The 25,405-nt window shown below is 36.8% G+C and overlaps 3 protein-coding genes across 3 annotated transcripts; 1 reads left to right on the top strand and 2 right to left on the bottom strand.

Moving 5' to 3' along the window:
- Positions 1-816, bottom strand: LOC121728411 (guanine nucleotide exchange factor MSS4 homolog). The gene is made up of 2 exons (XM_042116592.1): positions 545-816; positions 1-405 (listed from the first exon to the last, which is right to left on the bottom strand). The coding sequence occupies exons 1-2, from the start codon at positions 692-694 to the stop codon at positions 169-171; spliced, it is 387 nt and encodes a 128-aa protein (XP_041972526.1). The 5' UTR covers positions 695-816; the 3' UTR covers positions 1-168.
- Positions 817-1,738: 922 nt separating this feature from the next.
- On the top strand, positions 1,739-5,334 carry LOC121728403 (PSME3-interacting protein). Its single transcript, XM_042116579.1, has 7 exons — positions 1,739-1,898; positions 1,981-2,079; positions 2,547-2,667; positions 2,879-2,993; positions 3,497-3,588; positions 3,874-4,000; positions 4,991-5,334. Exons 1-7 carry the CDS (start codon positions 1,802-1,804, stop codon positions 5,075-5,077), a joined length of 738 nt encoding a protein of 245 aa, XP_041972513.1. The 5' UTR covers positions 1,739-1,801; the 3' UTR covers positions 5,078-5,334.
- A 1,872-nt stretch (positions 5,335-7,206) lies between these two features.
- LOC121731326 (zinc finger protein 613-like) lies at positions 7,207-25,405 on the bottom strand. The gene is made up of 16 exons (XM_042120723.1): positions 25,248-25,405; positions 24,742-24,873; positions 23,982-24,425; positions 23,631-23,753; positions 23,332-23,459; positions 13,901-13,975; positions 13,497-13,629; positions 12,335-12,453; positions 11,666-11,723; positions 11,563-11,585; positions 11,235-11,292; positions 10,076-10,198; positions 9,041-9,151; positions 8,525-8,640; positions 7,998-8,221; positions 7,207-7,238 (listed from the first exon to the last, which is right to left on the bottom strand). Exons 1-16 carry the CDS (start codon positions 25,353-25,355, stop codon positions 7,207-7,209), a joined length of 2,007 nt encoding a protein of 668 aa, XP_041976657.1. The 5' UTR covers positions 25,356-25,405.

Below are 25,405 nucleotides of genomic sequence, written 5' to 3'. Positions count from 1 at the left end.
TGTTCTGCAATCTCATTTATTCTCAAGCACTTTGGAATGTTCTCAATATTCTAGTTTCCAGATTTTATTTACAATCACCCTTTGCCTATGATACAAAGAAGCGGCAGAAGCTATAAGTGACAGAATTTTGATATAAATTCATCACTTATGTCTTGAGGTAACGAGTTGTTATGCATGTTCCACTCTGGAGACAGCTACATAGCTTTGATTTGTACTCATGTCAAAATATCCCACGGGGCCAGCGTCACAGTCTGCACAACTGAGATATTTGTAGTTATTGACTGTGTGTGTAAATCCAATATTCTCAAAAGTGTACATGCTTTCAACATGATAAAACTCATTCATAGTTTCATTTTGCACTTCCCCTTCTTTTCTAGAGTCCTGCAGCATAAGAGGTAATTGGACCTGCAAAAATTTCATGTCAATAGAAGTAGATTGTGATAGCAATAATTAAAGTAAACATATAAGCACAAAGACCTAACCTAAAATTACAAAATTATTTAATATGCACACGCAAGCTCATTTATAACGGATTTATATTCACCTCCTGAACAACATACTTGGCTGACTTTTTATCAAGTATTTTGGATGCACAGAACTTGCATTTTAGGACATACTTGTTGCTATTATTTTCAACTAAATCTGTTGTTGGTATTGGTGATTCACCTTTAACTGTGTTTTCAGAATCAGACATTTTCAGTATTCTTGTTCCGGCAATATATCTATTCACGAAATTTACAATGAAAAGAACCCTATAAGTTTTTAGCAAAAATTAATAGACCGGCACAAAATTTCCAATTTCCAAAACATTTTCTAAAATAATGATTGTCAAATGCCAAGTCAATTGACATTTGACGATTTGACATTATATATATTTTTAATTAGCTTACTTTAGAGTTTAGGCATTAATACACAACGTGAATAGGCGGGTCCACATCACGCGAGCTGCCTCAAGCGAGGTCCGCCGCGCGCGGCAAACGGGCGAGGCCGGAGGCATGCTCACCGAGGGCGAGGCGGACGGGCGTACACAGCGAGGTTGCCTCGCTCGAACAGCCCGAGCCATGCTAACAAAGACACGGCACCGCACGTGGCAGCGCCTTATTTTTAACTTGCGAAAATAGGAGAATCTTATCTGTATGATCCTACGAAGACTCCATTTTTTTAAATCCTTAACAGGAATATTCATTTTGCAGCTGATTTTTCTCCAAGAATCTTTCCTCATCCCCATGTTATCCCATCCCTGTCATCCCCTGGCCATACATTTGCGGCGTAAAAACTTATTAGTTGTCGACACTGATCGTTCATTTTTGACCGAGGCACAAAATATCAAAACATGTGACGTCCACACTACGCGAGGCAAACGACCGAGGCACCTTTGAGCATTCCAAAAAACCGACACCGCTCGGCTCGGCCACGCGCGCGCTCGCCTGAGCGTGAGCATGCGCCTGCCTCGGGTGAGCAACGTCCACACCAAGCGAGCGGTACGGCGCATGCCGCGAGAGGCGGGCCGCGCCCGAGGCGGCTCGCTTGGTGTGGACCTGCCTAAATCAGGGCTTCAAATACCGGTATTTTTTCATAATATCGTGATTCATGGACTCATGGTGTACCGTGTAGGCCTTGGCTGGTGTAGGAAGACAAAAAAAAGTGACTGACAAGTGACAGCTGTCATTTGTCAAGCAAACATCAATTCATCATTTATCAGCTGTCACTTGCAAGTAGTTGTGCTTTTCAGTTTTTAATAAAATAAAATAAAATACATACTAAACTATAGTATATTTTTATTGTATTTAAGGGCATAAAAATGAGTTCTGGTTTTATATCAGAATCGGAGATATTAGAGGCAAGGCGTCAACGACAAGAAGAATGGGAAAAAGTACGAACGGAAGACCAACCTAAAGGTGTTGTATTTTTAATTTTAATAATCAAGTAAGGTTACATAGGTATTGTGCGATTGTTTTATAAACCATATATTTATTGCAGAGGCGCCTGAGGAGCCATACGATACTCGACCATTGTATCAACGACTTGAAGAGCAAAGGATGAAGAAGGAAGCAGAATATGAAGAAGCTCATAAACTGAGTACCTATGCACTGCTTAATATTTATACCCAAAAACTACAACACGTAGAAATTAACTGAGAACCTGCGTTCTGCTTCTTAGAACAATATGCCTAGTTAACTTCAGCATGTTTAATAACATGTTAAATATCATACATGGACATGGGCATACCCTGGTTCTGGGCCGGGGGGGGGGCAAATCAGATTTTTCATAAGCTAGGTGCTTATAAAGAATAAAAAATTCATAATCTTTAGTTGTAAAAATATTGTATTGCAAAGAAATGGCAAAAATTCGTTTTTTTTAATTTTTATAGATAAAAGTACTTAGTAGGGACCTCAACATGATCCCGCCCCCTTGGTACGCCCATGTACATGGATTATTATAAGTACTTATTTTTTTTTAATAGTTAACTTCAGCATGTTTAATAAGTTAATAACAGTTAAATATCATAAATGGATTATTATACTTATAAAAAAAATAATTTACAGAAAATATGATAAGGGGCCTTGATGATGATGAAGTGGGTTTTCTAGATCTTGTTGAACGCACAAAAGCAGAAGTGGCCCAACAGATCAGCATTGAGGAAAGAAAGGAAATGCAAGAATTTAGGTATTAAACATTATTGATTCCTATTTTTATTTGGTTAAAATATCTCCCTAGATGTTTAACCTAATGTCATTTTAAAAATATTGTGGTTGAGGTAATAACTATTCAAATCGTAAATGTTAACATTTAGTTTGAGAAACCCAAAAATCTTGTTGCAGATGCTGTATAGTTTTTAATCCTTTGTTTTATGACATGCCGGGTTTTACTTTTTCAGAGAGAGGGTGTCTAACTTGGCAGAGAGTGAAGAGTTGTCCAGACTGAGAGCTCAACTGGCACCGGCTCGGTCCACACAGACAAACTTGGCCACACAAAAGAATAAATTGCAAGGAGTAAGTGTTGAAAGATATTTGTTACAATTTTATTGAATTGCTATTCGAAAAAATCTCAGGCCTCAGCTATGTTTAGACATAATAATATAAAAGAAATTTTTGAATTGTATGGCTTTGTCCTGAAATCACAGATATAAGGAATCTCTTAGGGATTTAATATTTTAGGTTTTAGCTTTGATTTATGGTAGCAAATCAGCATTGGCTTTAATGAAACAACATTGTTCATACACTACTTACAATTAAAAATGGCCCCATACACGGTAAGATGTATCTGTACGATCCATCGTGTCAAACCAATCGAAATGACGAATCAATGTTGTATGTCAAGATCGTTAACGATTTACTTAATTGAATATGAGCGACATTTTTTATGTGATCAATCGTCACGATTTTTATCAGATTAATTGTATAGACAAATGTATATGGGGCGCTTAAAACAATGTGAATTAATAAATTATCTACTTGCCACTTACCATTAATATTTTAACAATGTTTCATTACAGGTGGTAGTGAGGAAAAGAAAAGCTAGTGAAATAGAAGGTGAGAAAGAGAAAGATGTTTCACCACCAAAAAATGGAGTTGTCAATAATGTGAGGTAAGATTATTTTTAATTCTTATATGTATAAGAAATATTGGTGGGAAATCAGGGTGTAGGTCGACTTCCAACTAGGTGGGACGACAATCTCCGTTTAGTTGCAGGCCCGTCTTGGCGTTCATTGAGAGAGGCCTATGTCCATCAGTGGATGACTATAGGCTGATATAAAGATGATGATGATTAGAAATGCTTTTTAGACATACGTACAGAATGTAAGACAGGAATAGAAGTAGCTAAGTTTATTTAGATTAGAAAATACCTACTTACTAATTACGCTTTTTTCAGCCAAACCACTCCAACCGTTATTCCTGGTGAATCAGTAGGCGCATTACAGTGTGTCGGAGTGTTGCCAGGTCTTGGTCACTACGAGACTGACTCTTCCAGTGATACAGATGACTCCAGTGACAATGAGGTATATTACTCTTACAATAATAATAATTATACATTATGTTTGTTAAGTTATCAAAATTGATCTTTAAAGTAGATGTTGCCCAGAAATTTATCTTGATTCACAATGCTTTGAGCTGTCTTTTCCTTGGAATCAAACTTTATCTATAAAAATGTATAAATATTAAATAAGGGGCCATCCATTAATCATAATATTGTGACTTGTAATTTTTTTTTTTGTTGAGCCTCATTTCTTCATGTCATAAATGGACAACCCCTAATCTGGTTTAAATAAAAAAATTATAGGAGTGTATTCAGACGTGCGCGTATTTTGGTCGCGCGCTGAACGCGCGTGAAATTGCTATAGCGTTTGGAAAAACACGCAACACGCGTTGAAACCGCGCGAGCAGAAATCGTGTACGTCTGAACGCGGCCTTAAGAGGATTCCACACCGCCATTTTTCCCATACAAACGCTGTCCCCTGTTTCCTCCCTGGATAATGCTAGTAGAGTTATAATTTTTTTCCTGAATATCTACGGCCACTAATACAATGTCCCTATGTTTTCCTTTTTTTCATAATTTAATTATTAAATAAGATATGAACGTTCAAAAACCCAAAAAAATGGCCAGATTTTCCACTGTGTTCAAACGTCCAGAAAACAGATTTGGATAGATTATACAAAAAAAGCAAAACATAGGAACACAGCTCAAGCCTTTTTTTAATCTTTAATGAAAAAAGTACTTAAATCGGTTAAGTTTTGGAGAAGGAATCAGGGGACAACGAATCGTTGATTTTCTGGATTTTCTGCAGTTGTCTCTATCGCGTTCTGCGGTATAGGCTTGAGGTAAGGGAGACAGCTATAGATATTACACGTACTTTTTTTTAATTTCTCTAGCTGCTGTGGTATCCTCTTAAGAGTTAACAAACAACTAGGACTTAATATTTCATAATATTTTAGTATTTTCTGACTAGCAGGCAGTCAACGACCTCAGCGCTGTATGTTATCTTTTTCAGAATGATAAATGCTGCGTCAAACGAGACCTTTTGGGCAGGCGACCAGAACAAACAGATGGTAAAAGAAAGGAGGAGGATAAAAGTTAGATATTTCCATTTTTTTTTAACTGTAAGCATGTACGTAAATATCCAACCACATTTTTGAACATTATTTGCTCCGGCCTTAATTCTTTATGCCAGTTTATTACTATAAAAATGTTTAGATCAAACATCTTTAATCTAGTTTAGATCCATCAAAGAAAAAAATAAGTTAAACAAGGTGTAACAAAACTAAGTGATAATACTTTATGGTGTGTATGAGTCTCCTGTTTTGCGTTCACTGTGAGAGTAGCAGCGCTCATTTTTTAAATTTTTCTATGAGAAAAATCCTGACGCAGGTGCGCTTGCCCATACAAATTACAACAAAAAAAAATTTAGCGCTGCACTTTCACAGTGAACTCTATATAAGGGACACATACACACCCTAAACTATTATCACTTAGTTTGTTACACCCTGTGTAAAAGACTTCAAATAACAAATTTTTGGAATGTGACCAACCAAGTTTGATGTTAAATACCATTTTATAATATTATGGTGTTTTACATATTGAGATGGCGTTTAAAACATTTCAAAACTTTATTAATGTTGAATTAATTTAATAGTAGCATGGGGATACAAGTTTCACTGTACAGTTAAGAGTTACTTGATTTTATTTTAAGAAATAACGCAAAATAAAAAATAAAATAGGTAAACATCTTCATCTCTGATTGGATATTTCTACTGCTTTACGTTATTACAATATAAGGCTTAAGGAACTTTATTATCGTGTGTATATATTTTTAAAATATCTGAAATGATTAACTTTATTTAATGTTTAACAGTTCAAGATTAAATCTTACATCATACTCTGCTATTTTCATTTCGCTTATTATAGTCCATGTTGTATAAAATGAAGCATCTCCAGCGGATATAATTTTCATGTAAGTGACATACCATACTGTGTATCAGAGAAATTAATGCATAGGCAGATTGCAACGTAATGTGGTTTATACTTTATAGTGACTCATTAGTTCTATTCTAACACCACCGAAGTCAATTTTACCAAACAGCGTTATCACTACAAAAACCCGGAATGTTCCTTATTACATTGATATCTCATAAAGATCAGAATTTTGCTATGTAATTGACAGACCAACGTTATTTGGTCGAATATGTCAATTCAATGTTAATTGTTATCAGTCAGCTGGGTTTGACGTAACGCGACCAAACTACTTAGGTCCCCGATTTGCATAGGAATCAACTTCTCTGATAGTACCTTTGTAATTGATAGGGATGCTTTAAGGCAGTTATACTCAACCTGCGGCCCACTGGGACTTATTTTTGACAGTAACAACGTTATTTTTCCCCTACTTAAATAATTTTGGTTACGTTTAAACAAGTACCGCTGCTTGGTGCCAAGTAAATAATAAAGGACATATTACTTATTAAAAATGTATATTTATTATTTTCGTAATCTAATATGATACTGATCCAGCAATATAAGTTATAACACACAGATTGTACGCTAAAATGTATAAAAGTTACGCGCTAAGTATTGCTAAAGTACTAGAAAGAGTTACAATCACACATCACAAGTCATATTAATACTTTTACTGACCTTACTTCCCAGGCCTCAAAACTTTAATAAGAGCCTAACCTCCATACTAATAAAAATATTTTTGTTGTGTATGTGTAATATTATGAGTTGTGACGTTTTCAATATTATGCCAAACAAAGATAAGGAGGCCTGCCCTACCACAATAGACATATCTACCAGTAGTTCGACTGCAAAGAAACGGACAAGTTTCAATATCTGTCAAATTCGTCGGGTTTCACTAGGATTATAAACGGAATGTGCCTCGCGCTGGCTGATATAACTTATTTTTAAATATTTAAAATAAAGATTTCAAAATTGGATTGTGACAATTTTAATCGCATGTGCCAAAACACAAACAAAAATACGACCAAAGAGCAACACGTCCAGCGAATATGTCATAGTTTTAAATTCGTAGGTAACAAGTTAACAACCCTAGCGACGATTTTCGTCATAATACGTCAAATTTAAAAATTTCAACATCAGTTCTACGTCGGCATACTCTATAATTCTGTCTACTCTGGCCCTACTACACAAGTGGCAAGCAATTATTATCGTCAACGCCAACAAATTGTATGCCATTTGACATAAGTCATCGCTTCGCTAGGGAATACTAATGTCAAATCTTATACATTCTGTTGGCGATTACGATAATCGCTTGCTACTTGTGTAGTAGGGCAGGCCTCCTTATCTTTGTTTGGCATAATATTGAAAACGTCACAACTCACAATATGACACATACACAAGAAAAATATTTTTATTAATATGGAGGTCTAGGCCCTCTGGTACTCTCACAAATCACAATATATTCGCATATAAATATTAAATAGCTTTATTAGTTAGAAGATGAATCTAACCAACTAATATCCAAATTCCAATATAGTAGGGGAGGGGAAGGTGCTAATTTGTAGTCACTCGAGCGTCATTGAGACCTAGTAGGTTTTTTGCATTAGGTAAAACTGATAAAAAATAATAAGAGCGTTTTTTGTTTTAGCGGTGGGTTCAGAAACTGCAGCCATTTTAAAGTTTTGAAAATGAAAATATATCCAGACAATTGCTTATTTAGGTAAACTATAAATAGGTATATTTTAGACAACAAGGACTTAATCACTTGTTTTAGTGCAAAATAAAATATATGCGAAGCTTAGTTAGGAAAATATGAAGCTTTATTTTTTTATATTTTAAAATGTCCCTACAGGCTTACAGGCTAACCTTTGAATCGTCAGTGCTTTATATGGAAGCTTCTTTGGGGTAAACTAAACATCCCCTATCTTAATCTGACAGATCCGATGACATTTTAATATTTAAAAAAAATCTTAACCCACCACGTGAGAAATCTGATTTCTATATCATGATAATTAGACACATGTCGGAAGCCTATACAAGCTTAATCTGACACGCTCGAGCTTGTCCCGAAATCGCCTCTTCCCCTCCCCAACTAATAGAAAGATATTGCATATTAGCATTTTCTAAGACATGCATGGTCGGATTTTCAGGTGATTGGACATCAGGCTTCATTCTTTTTTCTGTTTTCTTTAATTCGGAGAAATCTTTTAATTCATCGTCGCTGCTATCCCGATCTTCACTTTCTTGCGGATTGTCTTTCTTTTTTCTATTTCTATAAACAAAAGATTTATAAAATTTCACAGAACATTACTAGAATAATAAAAGTATTAGATACATTACAAATGTAGCAAATGTGACAAGAACGTTAAAAAAAGCCAACACAATTTTAGCGCAGCGGGCTTGTGCATGCACTTGCAAAGTTAATTCGTATCTTTACCGACTTCCAAAAAAAGGAGGATCTTCTAGTTTAGCTGCGCGTATACTTTGTAACGTATCGACACGAGCAATTTACAAAAAAACATTCTCTTTTACTAAACAATACAAAGTGAAATGCAAATTATTTCAAAGTTTGTACCTTTTAGGCCACGGCTCTTTGAGATGGAATGTCTTGTAGTGTAGTTTCATACTGTTGCTCTGCGTGAAGCGTTTGTCGCACAGCGTGCAAGCATATGGCTTCTCACCGGTGTGCGTCTGAAATATATCACGAATGATAAAAAAACACAAGTTTTCAATCTTCATCCTGCACTCTTAAACTTACGAAATTTCTTAGTAAAGGTTTTATAATGAAGATAATTTTCTAATTCGTCATTTTATAACCACTTAAAAACGTTCAGTCTCAGTGCAGTTAAGGTTGTACACACCGAACAAGTAAAAGACGTTCCAGCAGGCAACATAACGCTTAGCGTTTTGGCGAGTGAGACTTCTCTCTTATTGTTTGTTGAGAAGTGGTAGAGCTTATCCAACTTAAAAAAAACTCCCCTCCTTCGTATCTATTATTTACAGTATAAAATTTCTCATCAACTAGTTAAGTGGTATGACGTGTAATTTCAAGTTAGACAAGTTTTTCTATAGGTATTGTTATGGAACTTACCACTTGATGCCTCTTGAGTCCACCGTAAGAGTTGAACTGCTTCCCACAGGAGTCACACGGGAAGAGCGTCTTGCGAGTGTGCGTGTTCTGATGGTGCGCTATGCTGCCCGGCTGAAACGGTATAAGCCGTTACAGCAAGTCGATTCCGATATACAGGGCCGGATTTACTTATATTTTTTATGAATATAGGCCACTTTAATTTTGCCGCTCCTATGTACTAACTCTGTCGCCATCATCCTAGGACGCTGCCACCCCCCTGGACGCCATAGGACGCTGCCACTCATTGGCCATGGCCTATACTGCCTATACATAAATCCAGAGCCGCCAAATAGTTTCGGTATGGTTTAGATGCAGTCACGAGGTTACAGAAAATATTCAATTCTGTATTGACATGACATTAAAACGGTATCCTAAAAAAACTCGCGTTTACGTTTTTAAACTGTAGTGTAGGTGGATATCAAGACGTTATAACTTATAGCAGGGTTTCTCAAACTTTCAGCTCCACGAACCATTGTTAATATTTCCAGGTGACAGCGAACCCCAAGGGTGCCGCGTGTCCCTGCCAGTTATCAAGCCACCATTAGCGCGCGTTCAGATGTGCGCGCTTTCTGCGCGTTTTTTAATCGCGTGGATTCAGCACCTCTGAAATTGCTATGAATGTTGAATCCGCGCTAGTAGAAAATGCGCAGAAAACGCGCACGTCCGAACGCGCGCTTACTGAAATCTTGTCACGAACCCCCTGCCGTCGAATGGCGAACCCCTAGGGGTTCGCGTACCCCACTTTGAAAAACCCTGACTTATAGCATCAAACTATCAAATTTTCAAGACAATTCGTTTGTGATTCAATTAATAGTACTATCCAATCTTTGCTGCAACTCCGCAGTAACCTATAGGTTTCATTTTACTCTACGCCACTAGCTTTTACGCTACAAGCATGGGTCGCTAGACCAATGTCGGTAGCAAATGAAACCTCCTATTAATTATCACATACGAAATTAGTAAAGTTAAAAAGAAGGATTTTAGCAAAAAACTCACCGCCAAAGAAGCCCCGCATATTTCACAGATGTGCCTCTCCGTAGATGAGTAGAACGACGTTCTTGGGTGCTCAGCGAGGTGGTGCTTCAGACAAGCGGCCTGCGTGTCGAAATGCTTGCCACACTGAAACGAGAAATATAATCTACATCCATGGCCCCCAACCTTTTTTTCATACGGGCCACAAATTGTGGCCCACAAACATGCTTAGGTCTTGGTGTCACGGGCCGCAAAAAAAAATTTAGGGTTAAAAATAACGTTCTTCAAAATAAAAAATGGAAAAAAAATTCACGTCTTTCACAACTTTACATTATTTCGCCGGTGGGCGTGAATTTCAAAATGGTTTAACATCACGCGGGCCACAGATAGTCCCGGCGGGCCGCGGGTTGGGGATAGCTGATCTACATCAACTAGCTATCTTATGGAAAAGAAAGCAGTGGCGTAACTATAGGGTGGCCGGGCTGGCAAAATGCCACGGGCCCACGGCCCAAGAGGCTGTAAGGTCAGAAAATTTTTGTACATTGTTTTACTATTAACGAGACGATTTTTACTGATAGGACCCCATCAATTTGGTACGGGCCCCGGATGTTATAGTTACGCCACTGAAAGAAAGTGTTTCGTTCTACAGGAGAATATACAAAATTACGTTTTTTTTCTAGCCTATGCTGCCCCATTGCTGGGCAAAGGCCTCCCACAAGGCCATTGTGCTCGCTTCTGGGCCACCGCTGGCTGGTATGCTTCCAAACAAAGGAAATCTATGGTTTTGTCCCAAAAATCTGTCAATGTTTCTATTTCTTATTCAATTGTTTATTGTTTTACTGTATGGACGTGTGGGGCATCATACGAGAACCATTACGTATCTTGTGACAAGTAAACAAAAGGCAGATATCCATACTAATATTATAAATGCGAAAGTGTGTCTGTCTGTCTGTATGTCTGTTACCTCTTCACGCTCAAACCGCTGAACCGATTTTGCTGAAATTTGGCATGGAGATACTTTGAGTCCCGGGAAAAGATATAGGAAACTTTTTATGCCGGAAAAATGTACGGTTCCCGCGCGATAAACGAATTTTGGCGCAACGGAGTTGCGGGCTTCATCTAGTTGCACAATATTTGCTATCTGTCCAAAAAGTATACGCAATATATTCATACATATTCATACCTGATGACACGTGCTAGGTTTCTTGTTAGGCTTTCGACATTTCCTGCTTCCGTATTTCCTAAAAATAAACTAAATACAGTTTTACTTTCTTTTTCTACACATACCTCGAATTTTGTCTATTTACAATTTAACTTTTTTTATTTGAACTCAGTCTTTAACATCTTTAGATTTTCTAACGAGGGTGTTTGTAATTCTTCTTGGCACCAGGTGCCGAGGGTCTATCGACGCTATCGTGTCAAATAGGCATATTATCGTGACACAATATGACAGCTATATCGTGACAAATAGCTATATCTAAAAAAATATATATTTCGATAAAAATTCTCACCGTTTTGCATACTTTACGTTCCCCTGAAACATTAATGAATGTTATTACTTTTCATTGAATAAAATAATTTATTTAGAACGTATTAAAAGTATTTTTAACAAACCTTATCTTGCGGTTTCTTTTCTAGAGTTTTTCGAAGAATGGAGTTTTGACCTTCGCCGCTAAAACATAAATAAATAATAATCACAATTTAGAAAGGAATATTATTGGGTAGCTAAGGATTACGTCATTGCAAACTTAACGCGAATGGAATCGGAGAAGTTGATTCCTAGGCAGATGGAGGACCTACATAGTTTGGTCGTGTTACGTCAAACCCAGTTTATTTTTATATAAAACGAGCTTTTGCCCGCGGCTTTGCTCGCGTTAAGAAGTATTATTATATACAAACTTTCATCCCGTATTTTAACCCCTTGGGGTTGGAATTTATCAAAATCCTTTCTTAGCGGATGCCTAACTTCCCCATTTTTTAAATCTTTTGCGATTATTGTGATGGTTAAAACGTATTTATGTGAAAATTTTGTATGCGGCTATAAAAAATTTATGGTGTAGACGTGGAGATGAATATATTATCTTTCATTTAAAACCAAATTATCCTCGCAGTGTGACTCCTAATTCTTTAAAATGGTACCTGAAAATCGCTGATATTTGTGAAAAACTGATAGCGTTCTTAACATTGAATTGACATGATCCGATCAAATGACGTTTGTCTGTCAACTGCTTAGGAATCAATTTCCTCGATGGTAGCTTTAAAGAAATAGAATATGGCACTCACTCTTCGTTAGCATGTGCGGTAGACTGGAAGATGTGTCTTTCATACGCCGTCCGCGTCACAAAGCGGATGTCGCAGCGGGCACAGAAAGTGTTCATGTCTTCATCGTCGTCTACACTCTCCTAAACATAATTAAATTTATAAATTGCCGCTACAAAGCCGAGCGTCACGAGTTCACGAGATACAAAATTGAAAAAAAAAATGGTCTTTCAGCGCTGCTACTTTCACAGTGAACTCTCTACCTATTTTTGTTACACACTGTATAATATGTATAAGCGCAAAATCATGATGCAGCTCACTTTCGAACTAATTTGATCTCAACGGCTTTTCCCACTTCTGACAACTATACTAGTGTTGGAAATTTGTATGTATAAGAAATTTTAATAATTTAGTACAAAATAATGTAATAAGATAGCAACAAGCCCTGACACAGTTAGGGGGATGAGAATCAATAAAAAAAAACTATACTAGTGTGGCGGTACCCACTACCCACACCACAATTAGCGCAACATTCCTGCATCGCGCTATCGAAGTTTTCTAAATGCGTCCTATATTTACGACAACTGAAATCAATCACATTGGCCTGACCGGGCATATCACCTCGCTCGGTCGGAAGATCTTCCTTTACGGCCTCCGCCCTCCACGCATATTCCGGATTCCCACACTAGTGCACGACTGTGATTGTGCTGCGGCTCAAATTGAAACTTATCACTAGGGCCCGGCTTTATATGTAAATACCTACGAATAAGTAATAAAAACTAGTTTTTATTATTCGTAGGTAAATACCATCGACATAAGAAGCTATATGGACACGAAATGACCACGAAAGACGCCTGCCTTCAAAATTTGTAAACTAAAAATGGCGGATTTTACTAGAGATGTCACTGAATAAAATAAAAAAAATCGATACCGATACTTTTCCAAATAATAGTAAAGGCAAAGACCTAATAAGTCTTTAAATTCAAAATTTGTGGACTAGAACGGCAGATTTTACTAGAGACGTCACTGAATAAAAAAAAACTTCATATCGATTCAGTGACATCTCTGGTAAATTCCGCTATTTTTAGTTTACAAATTTTGAAGGCAGGCGTCTTTCGTGGTCATTTCGTGTGATCAAAATCATCAGTGATACTGCTGAGTGCTGGTGTCAATCGAAATGACCTACCGTATTATTGGTACAATGCTTTTTTCTCTTGTGCTGATGTAGTCCAATTTTGCTGACAAACGAAATCCCACAGAGTACACACAAATGATCACTTCTGTGAGTACGTAGATGAGAGTAATATGTTGATGGATGCCTGCAAGGAAATGCTATATGAAATGTATATTGTATCTTATTGAAAAACCTCATAAGGCGCGCTTGTTTTTATAAAATACGAGTATGCAAACGAGTAAACGGATCACCTGATGAATAGCAATTACCCTCGCCCATGGACACTCGCAACATTAGAAGAGTCGTTACAATTTCAAATCGATCGCAAAAATAATAAAAGATAATTTAAATTAAACTTTTAGATATTTGATATTTTTATAGGTAAAAAAATGTTGTAAATTAATGTAAATACATACCTAAACTCTTCATCACAATACATGCACTTTTTTATCATCCCAGTATGATATTCTTCATGTAATATTGCAGTGGTCCTGTAAACCATAGACATGTGATTAGAGACTGAAATAATATAGACAGAGTTCTACAAACTATTGAGATGAAGCCCATTTTTGCTAGTTTGAAAAAATTATGTGAGTGTCAAACTACACTGTCAGGTGCAGACAAAGTGCCGGACATTTTCCCAGAAGAGCAAATGTGTGAAGGCGACAAAATTGACTTATTCCTAAATCAAATACGAGTCAAGTACGTGCCAACGTGGTGCCAACCGAGGAATGGTGGCTGACGCGCAGACAAAGGGCCTCCATCGCTGCAAGCTGCAAGCCCTCGCTGCTGCCATGGGTTTGCGTTCAAGGGGGGATGTTGAAGTGTGAACGAAAACTATTTGGAATTCATATTTGAAATTTAGAAGAAAATATTATACTTGTCAGAAAAAACTTTCGCCCTCTGTTATAATAACATTTTACCTAGCTACGTCCGTGTACAATATATTTTGTGTTTCTTTCAATAATAATATATCTTTAGTCCTCTCGTGTATTATTTCATCAACTACTTACCTAACTTTTACATTCAAACTTCATGTTGGATAGTGGAAATATTTAAGTAGTTTACTTAAATATTCCCCCCATCATCCCCCAACAAAACTAGCTCATGAGTCATGATTTTTATTATGTACTAGCTGTTTCCCGCGACTCCGTCCGCGTGGACTTCAGCTTATAGCGCGCGGTAGTTCCCGTCATAGAGTAACCTATATTATATAGTAGGTAGTTCCGGTTGAACCATGTAGGCTACATAACTGCAAATTGCAAAATTTGCAAGACAGTGGTGCTAAAAAACGTAAAAGGATTATCCATCCTTACCACCTCTTATAGAAACACGTTTGAGTAAGCGTTTGTGCGATGTAGGAGACGCACGGCGCCATCTATTATGAATTTTTGGAACTAACTTAATTTGAACAAATTTACGCATTTTCACCCCCTTACAACCCCTTTTTTCAGTTAAAAAGTAGCCTATGTTCTTTCTCAGGCTTTAGACTATCTGTGTACAAAAGGGGTACGAAGATTTTTGCCGACCTACCGTCCACTATTGTGTTTTTTCGCGTTTACGAATATTTTTTTCAAAAATGGAAAGCTAACATCAATACAAACAAAAAATAATAGAAAAGATACACAGTCCCATACAATACCTCTCGAAAATCTGTCGCCGAGTTAAAGTGTTTAAAAAAGTATACATTTATCTAAAATCAACCTTAATAATAGTTATTAAAGATCTTTTTATAAAACAATGTACAATGTGTGTTTACAAAGCAATAATTTTTTACGAACGACGCACGCTTCAAACTAAATTCAACCATCGTCCATATTCCGTCTTAAAGTTTAAATTATTACAATTCCAAAAAAGCACTTCAATAATTTTACGGCCGCACTTCGCCGCTGGAACAGGGTGAAGTGAAGTATGAGTAGAAAACACAATGGCGGGAAGTAGGTCGGCTCCATATAAAAATCTTCATACCCCTTTCATTACAATCGGCTCGGTAGTTTTGGCGTGAAAGCGAGACAGACAGACAGAGATACTTTCGCATTTATAATATTATTTAAGTAGTATAGATAGTATAGATGTTAGGTCTGAATGTCAATGTCAAAAATGTACTGATCTACATTAAACGTACGTACTTCAAGACAGACAGACTGACTGACATGTCACATGACGAATCTATAAGGGTTCCGTTTTTTTCCATTTGGCTACGGAACCCTAAAAACGGGAAAAACTTAATTTTCATACCTTTGATCTTGAATAAATTTTTTGGCACAAGGAGGATCGCGGGTGACTTTTGAGGTTTTATTTATAATGGTGTATTTAACGTCTCTCCCAATTTTCAGCTCTATGCGAATTATTCCGAAGTCGAATGTTTAATTTTTCTGGGTTGATAGGTAATGCAGATAAATTCACCCTTTGTGTTAGGTTTTACGGATTTCCGACATTTAATAATAAAAAATCAGTCATTTTGGGAAAGGTTCTTTTTGAAGTACGTACGTGATGTAGATCAGTACATTTTGACATTAAGACCTAACCACCCGGACACGATCGGGCCTTGCCGAGCGCGAATGAGAACGGGAACCCCTTGAGACGGCCGGGGCGCCGCGCCGGGCGGAGTGGCCGCAGCGCCTTGCCTTAGCCGGGGGGATACTCGGGGTGACAGTAGGACACCACCGCTTATTGCACAGTCCAAAGTGCTCCTACGTATAGCAGCCCCGTGTGGGCATTTCTAGGCCACCCCGAGTATAGAAAAAGTTAACCATGGAACATCTTGTGGTTAAAACTAACCTCGTAACTTTACAGCCGACTAACTGCTCCAGAGCTGGAGTACTTTAAATGATTTTGCATAAAACTATTGATAGGTAAGTATATCAGTTGGAGCGGTATGAGTTTACTATTTATAATCAGGTAATTATAATTCAACTAGCTGTTTCCCGCGACTTCGTCCGCGTTAGTATAGTAGATCACGTCCCAAGTATTATTTATTGTACAAAAATATTCAATGTACAGCATTGACTTTCCTACGATTTTATTATATATAGATGTTCCGCGCGGCTTCGCTAGCGTAATTTAGGAATTTCACGCGACCGTACATTTTTCCGCAAAAATAGCCTATGTCCCTTAACGTGGTATATTCTTTATGTTTGCCAAATAACATAAAAATTTATCCAGTAGTTCTTAAGAATCTTAAGATAATAAGCAGATAATAAGCAATTTCATATAATTTCCCCCGTTTTTTCCACATTTTCCTCTATTTCTTCGCTCCTATTAGTCGTAGAATAATAAAATATAACCTATGGCCTTCCTCGATAAATAGGCTATCTAACACTGAAAGAATTTTTCAAATCGGACCAGTAGTTCCTGAGATTAGCGCGTTCAAATAAGCCCTTTTAAATAATTTCCCCCGTTTTTTCCACACTTTCCTTTATTTCTTCGCTCTTATTAGTCTTAGCGTGATTAAATATAGCCTATAACCTTCCTCGATCAATGGGCTATCTAACACTGAAAGAATTTTTCAAATTGGACCAGTAGTTCCTGAGATTAGCGCGTTCAAGTAAGCCCTTTCAAATAATTTCCCCCATTTTTTTCACATTTTTCTGTATTTATTCGCTCCCATTAGTCTTAGCGTAATAAAATATAGCCATTATAGCCTTCCTCGATTAATGAGCTATCTAACACTGAAAGAATTTTTCAAATCGGACCAGTAGTTCCTGAGATTAGCGCGTTCAAATAAGCCCTTTCCAATAATTTCCCCCCGTTTTCTCCACATTTTCCTCTATTTCTTCGTTTCTATTAGTCTTAGCGTGATAAAATATAGCTATAGCCTTCCTCGATAAATGGGCTATCTAACACTGAAAGAATTTTTCAAACAAACAAACTAACAAACTCTGCAGAAATATAATATTAGTATAGATTCAATTTAATTTATTTGCAAAATGTGTGTTAGTAACTAACAAACTCTGCAGAATTATAATATTAGTATAGATTCAATTTAATTTATTTGCAAAATGTGTGTTAGTAAAGATGTTAGTAGAATATATTATCTTATATCTTTAAACGAGCAATTCTTGTTTAAATATATTGGAAATATTATAATTGGAATCTCGGAATCGACTCCCAACGATTTTCATGAAATTTAGTATATAGGGGGTTTCGGGGGCGATACATCGATCTAGCTAGGAATCATTTTTAGAAAATGTTTTTTTATTCGTGTTTTATCACCGATTTTAAAACCGAGCAAAGCTCGGTCAAATAGCTAGTAGTAATAAAACGAGCAAATAAAAAAAACTTTGCGACTGATGATGACAATAATACCTATACTGTTTTAATAACATGAGCGGTATGAATTTGAGTAGGTAAACTAACGACGAATATTGATTATTAATAAAATCCAGAACGAGCTTACAAAAAGTGGATTGTGATTAATCCATTTCGATATTAAAATTCTATCCGAGCGACTACATTTCTAAAGGTGCGCTTATACTGGGGCAATAATTGCTCCGCGACACGAATGGACCGATCTGGAGCAATATTGAGCAATTTCAATAAATTGTGGCAATTATTTCGGCGATATTGCTTCTAATTACTCCAGATATTTCATATCGTTCAATGTCGCAGATAGGTGGTTCTCCAAAATTTGGTTAACTTTTGACATTTTTGTAAATGTTATTTTTAGATAAATGCAATAAAGTTTTTATCCTATTCTGTGGGTATAACATTTACTATGCTGCATCTAAATAGTCCAGTCGCTAAACCTAATATTTTAGGGGAAATTAATGTTTTTTATTATTAATAATAACTCCCACACCGGTTTCGGTGACGGTGGCCGGTTGCATCGAAACTAGGCCAGTCCACGCAGGAGTAATTTTATAGTGTCCAAGTGTGTGCGCAGTACATAAGAGCACTCTCTATTCCTTTACTCTCATAACTAGGTTTGACGGAAGACCAACACGACTGGCGAGAGTTCAGGCGCAGGACCGACCTTTACATGCCCATACGACCATAGATCATCTTACTTGTCAGACAATCAGGTGATCAGCCTGTATTATCCTCAAACTTGGAAATAATAACTAGGGCCTGGCGATCTAGGGACTGACGAAACGAAACAAAATCAAATGTAACGGATTATTTTAAATAAATTTGATATATTTAGTAACCGAAAGGCGGTCATAATAAGAAGGCAGACCGAATTCGCATTTACAATAATAAATGAGAATAACTATTAACTATCTGGCTGACAGTTTGACTGGCACAGTTTCCACATCAAAGTCGGCGCTTTCACGTATCTGCTGTAAAAGTATAGAAAGTACCACATCTTTAGAAAACCAGTAACGTCGACTAAATTCATCACAGCTATAATAATCAAAAGGATCCTGGGAATCTCGTATCACTTATTTCTGTTGTCCATGATACCATTGAAATAATTATCAAATTCCTCTTCGCTGCTATAATGTGAAAAGGACTTTAACACAATACAATATTATCTAGAGAGAGAAATAAAATAAACATAACCTAACGTGACGTGAGCTCGACACTATGCGTTGCGTAATATAGCTAGCAGGCTACTTTAACTGTGCGTTCCTTGGAAAGGACGCATAGTGATGAATGCCACTCAAGTATTGTTTATGAATAGGTTTTTGGGATACTGTGCGTCCGCTCGTACTGTGAGATCTCATAGTAATGTTTGTGAATACAGGTGTTAGTATGTTTTTGTCCTTAACCACCCTGAATAAGTTCCTACAGAAATCGCTTAGGTTCCCGGTCACGCATTCTACAACTACTTGGTTGACTGAACTAATATTGATGCTTATTGCCGTTGCCGAAAATTGCTTGATGTAGTCGTGACGTCATAGTTGACGAGTATTTACTGGAATTGAGCAATTTTAGTTGTCCGTATAAGCGCACCTTAAGTGAGCGACTGGAAATACAGAGAGGGCAACTTCAATATTAATATTGATTCGATTTTTCTAAGCGAGGTTATACCTACAATATAACGAACTACTAACTAAAACGTTCACTTTGAGCAAAGTTATGTAAGCTGCTTTATTAATGATTATTGGTTACTGATATTCTATTTGAGGGCTTATGTTTTTTTATTTTTATTTTGATACGTTTTTTTAATGAAAACTACAGATTGTTAAATGCGCGCGAATTCGGATTGGGCGGGGCGACGCGCGACGGCCGACGAAATACGAATCGTTGCAGATGCAGTCGACACTCGACAGTCAGGTGAGTTGGGCTGCGGACCGTTAGCGTTGCGTTTTACGATTGCCCTACGCTCGCACCCAAATAAATTTTTTACCCTAGCGAGCTGCACCACTGGCTAGCAAGCCGCACGCAGCATTTATTTGCTTGTGTTTTGATGTGACGTAATATTTGGACATGCTGCATAATTAACCTGTTTTAACCTGCTATATAGTTACAATCATGAACAATCCTAGCTTACCAGGCACAAGTGGTGGTGGTGATAATATGAATGAAGTTCCAGTGCACCAAAGTGAATCTGAGAGTGAAACAGAACTAACAGTGACTAAAAAGCAAAAGAAGTCCAAAGATTGGATATTTTTAAAACAATTTTCTAACGAAGAAGATGCTTTAAACTTCGTAAATTCTGAATGTATTTGGTCGCGGAATTACACACGTGCCACTAAAGATGGTCAAAAAAGGTTCTATCGCTGCAATAAAGTCAAAAGGAGAGGGCCGCAATGCGACGCGGAGCTTTATTTGTTATTAGTTAATGATGACGATAAGGTAAATGTGTATCATACTGACTCAGAACATAACCATAGTGCTATTGGCACCCGAGATCCTTACGGCATTTACGAGAACACAAAAGAGGTAATTAAGAAATTGTTCAATTTACGCTTGAAACCCAAAGCAATTTTATCAGAACTTGCTAAAATAGAAGGAATACACTTACCATCAAAAAGGCAACTCTACAATTATTTGTCGGATCTCAGAGCACAAAAATTTGGAAAATCGTGTATTTGTCTGGGCGAATTGGAGCAGTGGATATTCAAACGTACCGCTATTCCAGAAGATGACAACGAGGTTTTCGTCATTAGTTATCACATTCTTGAAGGAGATCAGCCAAGTTTCCGATTCAATCTATCCACAAAAACATTATTGAAAACAATTTTATTCACAGAACTCATACACACTGATGCCACTTACAAACTGTTATGGCAGGGATTTCCGGTGCTGATTGTTGGCACTACGGATAAAAATCGCAAGTTTCATCCTATTTGCTTGGGAGTAGCTACAAATGAGTGCCAAGAAGATTTTCAGACGATGTTCCAAGGAATAAAGGACAAAGTTATGCAATTATACGATTTCACAATGAAACCCAGAGTTCTAATCTGCGACGCAGCTCAAAATATAAAAAACGCATTTGCAGATGTTTTTGGTGAAGAACCAACCGTTCGTATGTGCTGGGCACATGCTAAAAAAAATATACAAAAGAAAGTAGAAAAAAATGTGCCAAAAAAGGAACAAAAAAGCATTTTGAGGGACGTAGATGCTTTACATAACGCACCTTCACTCGAAGTGTTTAATGCCGCTTCGGCAGCGTTCCTTGAGAAATGGAAAACACAAACCACCTTTGTAAAGTACATGGAAGAGGAATGGTTCAGAAAGAATCGCAATTGGTTCTTAGGTGCAGCACCTATGTCGCCATCGACAAATAATGCCCTCGAGTCATTTAATAGAAACATAAAATACCATAATACATTGCGAGAACGATTTCCGCTGTCGCAATTTCTGTCTGTTGCTACCGATATGGTAGCCCAGTGGTCATTAGTAAACTCTTCGTTACCTGAGGCACCTACTATTGAGCTTCGACAATGGACGGAAGCTTACGTCTGGGCAAAGAAAAGCATAAATATAAAGATAATAGCATCTGATCCTACCAAAAAAGTATATTTGATTTGCAACGAAAATGCGGGAGATTTAAACTACAACGATCGCTGGCAGACTTTTGACGAGTATAAAAAGCTGTCAGTTGCTTTCCAGAAAACCACACTGCCAAAGGACTGGCAAAAAGGATCGTGCGACTGTCCCGAATTTTTCAATAGATATGTATGCAAACACGTTTTGGGTCTAGCAATTCGGCTCAAACTAACAACACCACCACTGGAAGCAAAAATGATACCCATTGGACAAAAAAGAAAACGAGGCCGGCGCCCGGCCCGCTAAGTCCAAGCCAGCACTTATTCACCAGTGACGATGAAGTAGTAACGCTTCTCATAGCTCTCAATGTTTCTTAATATGAATAATAAAGTTTTTTTTTTAGTTGACTGAAGCGTCTTATTTTACTTTTGTTTTAAGTAAATGCAATATGCATATAACTTTATTTTTACGAAGCTAAGTAAGTAGTTTTATTTAATTACCCTTAAATTTTAATAATAAAATTTCTTAGCTTATAGAATAATAATAATAGCTCCCACACCGGTTTCGGTGACGGTGGCCGGTTTCATTGAAACCAGGCCAGTTACGCAGGAGTAGTTTTATAGTGCCCAAGTGTGTGCGCAGTACACGAGAGCACTCTTTATTCCTTTACTCTCATAACCCAGTGGGACGGAAGACCGACACGACCGGCGAGAGATCAGGCGCAGGACCGACTTTTTACATGCCCATCCGACGCATGGATCATCTTACTTGTCAGACAATCAGGTGATCAGCCTGCATTGTCCTAACCAAACTTGGAAATAGCATGTTTCCAACGCGGGAATCGAACCCACGACCTCCGAGTCAAGAGCCGCGCTCTATACCACTAGACCACGGAGGCGTTATAGAATAGTGTTTCTTCAATAGTTATTTAGATCCTTTTTAAATATGAGCTCATTACACTCTTCTCATTAGTGTATTTTTCAAAGTGGTTTTTGTATTCGAAACACTTCATTTAAGATAAAATGCCACTCAGTATAAAAATACATTTGCCAAATATTGAAAAAAATGCAGGAGGACGTAACAAATATAAGGTCGCTCAAATATTATGAAGCTGCTCATTTTGTATTTTAAGTAACTCAAATTAATGTTTGTAAGTTGGTTGATTTCTGATCACTCGCAGTCAGTCGCTCACAGTAATTCTATAACCCAAATTAATTAATTTTGACGCTTAAAACTGTAATTTACAAATTACAACAACTCGTTTTATTGCTACCTTTATAATCCTAGGGGGGCGACATAAAAAAAGGCTGGGAACACGTGTTACCTCCTCCCCTCTTTGACGTCTTATTTCAACTTCTAAAGTTAAATTTGCCTTAACTACAACCATAACTGTATCTCTAACTTTAACCACGCCTCTGGTGCAACCCAACTTAAGTTAAATATCGGTATTCAAATTACATGTAGAAATAATGTAGGGACAATAATTCTCAACACTGCGTTGCAGCGTCGCATCGTGAAAATCCGATGCATTTCCGCGAAAACACACTAACACATCACATGGCATTTCTGTGCAATGTTATTTTACGATGTCATATTATATGGCTATTTCACCGGACACCCATTAAAAACTATTTACTATTACGTCCCAATTTTTTCAACAAAAATTTGATAACTTAAATCATTGAAATCATACTTGATTTTGATCAAAGAAGAAAGAAAGTGTGTATGCTTAGCGACTTTTTTTCTTTCGTTTATTGCTGCCTGGCTAAAAAATTGGATTTCTCTCAACAAAAGTCTCTGGATTTCACCTGGACATTTTCAAAAACCCGGCCGGACGCTCCCCGGACGCCCTTCAAACTAGGACAAATCCGGACGGATGGCAACCCTACACTAAACTAGCCCATCGTGAAGAGCCGCGGGCCGCCGTAAGAAACTCTAACCATAACTAATATTTCGGTATACTTACTCTAACGGGCAGATGAGGTTGCATCTTAAGCATTTGTACTTAGTGTAGTGCTCACTCATATGTTTGCGCAGCAAGCAGTCCCATTTGAAACGCATTTTGCAAAAGCAACACTCAAAGGGTCCATTGGACTAAAAAAAATATTATATCAGCTGTGTTGTTGTATCAACTGATTATCCTATAATAATTATTGTACTTATATTTATTTTTTAATAACATTTTATTACTTTTATTGATAAACTTCAATATTTGGAATATTGAAGTTATTTAGTAAGAAGTATTGCAATATTTGGAATCCTCACCTCACTGTGCCTAATTTTTTTATGCCGCAACAACATTTCCTCCTTGGAGAATGTTTTATAACAATCTGTACATTTGTTTTCTGCAGTTTTATACCTTTCCTCCTCTGATCTAGCTTTGAATTCCTAAAATTTCTATAAGTATTAATAACTGAACTTATCTTGACATAACTGTTACAATATTATATTCCTGTTTACCCTTTATGTGGCCTCTCAACTAAGGCGCATGGGCCATGACCAATATAAGCATGTCTTTGTGGATGATAATTATTGCTAAATATAACTAAGCAATTATTGATGTTGATTGTTAAAGCTAGCAAGTAGCAATAATAAAAATTTGATAACACAATTTACCTGCTTAGCTTCTTCTTCAGATAAGCAAATCTTTTCCCAAGTACCTTCCTCTATCAACTTTAGTATTTTAACATCACGCTTTTTACTTTGAAGAGTTTTGTCACCCTTATTTCTTCCTTCATTGGCATCCAAATCTTCCATTTTACAATCAATGTTATCTGCTTTAATAAAAACTGTAACTGGTCTTGACATTTTGCCATCCATTGGATCATAATCACTGCTAGAATCATCATTTGCAAAGTCATCTTCCATCTCACCTAATTCATTTTCTAACTTAACAGGTGCTCTATTTTTATCCACATCTGTAATTGTCTGTTTACAGATATTTGTATTTTCAGTTTTACTCTCCTTAATGAAATAGTCAAATGTACCACTGGCTTTACTTAATGTGTATATTAAATTCAAATTTCTTCTGTCCACTGTTTCAACCAGTTCATAAGTGATCTGTTTGTAATAAACAACAAGATTAATACTAAAATGATATTAAACTAGAACAAACATTTTAAATAAAAATAATTAATTTTATAGGAGTCATATGCTGGTACTCACATACGGTTTTGCTTGATCGAGCAATAGCGTAGAGCAAAACCCGCGGCTCGGGATTTCCTCCACACATTCAGCATTGCTCGATAGTTTTATTCTAAATCGATATATGTGAGTTTTGCGGTCCACACAGTAATTATCACTCAATTTGGAGTAAAATTATTGAGCAAAATGCATGTGAGTACTAAGCATTGAAGCACTAGATGAATTTACATACCGAACCCTGCCAAAGCATTTCTTGTAAAACCTTTTGTCCCATGTAACATTTTTCTTTAAATTTGTGAAATTTATGCAAGATTGCAGCACACTCATAGCAAAAAAATTTTGGAAGTCCATCATTATCTGTCACCTAATAACATAAAATAAGAAAAAAAGTAAATATAGAACTCATGTTTGTTCTACATTTTTCATTCATATTAGTTTTTTATCGCAATAGTAGGTGTTGATAGCTCAGAATAATATTATAATTCTGCTAATGAATAATTATATATGCAGCCTTGACCGAACTTCGTGGGAACAGTACTTATGTATTGCTGTGAGGAAAAATATCCTGGCTTTTTCTAGTATTAAGTAAGGTCGTCCTTCATATTCCTTCATATTTTGATCTCTTTACCAAACTTCCATCAAAAGGTTCAGCGGCTTAGGTGTGAAGAAGTTAGAGACAGACAGACACACTTGTGCATTTTTAGTAATATTATTATGGTTTTTATCTATAAAATTTACCTTAAAAGCTAATACTTCTTCATAGTAATATTGTAACTGATAGGATTGTAGTTGATACATTTTTGTTTCAGTTCGTAGACATATTCTACATATTTTAAGGTCGCACATAATTGTAAATTTAAATTATTGTTTTGTTCCAAAGACAGACTACCATACTA

Source organism: Aricia agestis, chromosome 1, assembly GCF_905147365.1.
Source record: "Aricia agestis chromosome 1, ilAriAges1.1, whole genome shotgun sequence".
NCBI classification, from domain to species: Eukaryota; Metazoa; Arthropoda; class Insecta; order Lepidoptera; family Lycaenidae; genus Aricia; species Aricia agestis.
The sequence above is the reverse complement of the archived record's forward strand: the minus strand, read 5'-3'. Positions and strand labels throughout refer to the sequence as shown.

What these genes read in the sequence shown, in the direction of transcription:
- LOC121728411 (XM_042116592.1), bottom strand. Translation starts at nt 694, where the DNA reads ATGTCTGATTCTGAAAACACAGTTAAAGGTGAATCACCAATACCAACA. An exon ending in CCAAGTATGTTGTTCAGGAG is followed by an intron (nt 406 to 544) that starts GTGAATATAAAT and finishes AAATTTTTGCAG; the next exon opens with GTCCAATTACCTCTTATGCT.
- LOC121728403 (XM_042116579.1), top strand. Translation starts at nt 1,802, where the DNA reads ATGAGTTCTGGTTTTATATCAGAATCGGAGATATTAGAGGCAAGGCGT. An exon ending in AACGGAAGACCAACCTAAAG is followed by an intron (nt 1,899 to 1,980) that starts GTGTTGTATTTT and finishes TATTTATTGCAG; the next exon opens with AGGCGCCTGAGGAGCCATAC. An exon ending in AAGGAAATGCAAGAATTTAG is followed by an intron (nt 2,668 to 2,878) that starts GTATTAAACATT and finishes TTACTTTTTCAG; the next exon opens with AGAGAGGGTGTCTAACTTGG.
- LOC121731326 (XM_042120723.1), bottom strand. Translation starts at nt 25,355, where the DNA reads ATGTGCGACCTTAAAATATGTAGAATATGTCTACGAACTGAAACAAAA. An exon ending in AACCTCATCTGCCCGTTAGA is followed by an intron (nt 13,976 to 23,331) that starts GTAAGTATACCG and finishes TATGGTTTACAG; the next exon opens with GACCACTGCAATATTACATG. An exon ending in GGGACAAGCTCGAGCGTGTC is followed by an intron (nt 7,239 to 7,997) that starts AGATTAAGCTTG and finishes AATCGCCAACAG; the next exon opens with AATGTATAAGATTTGACATT.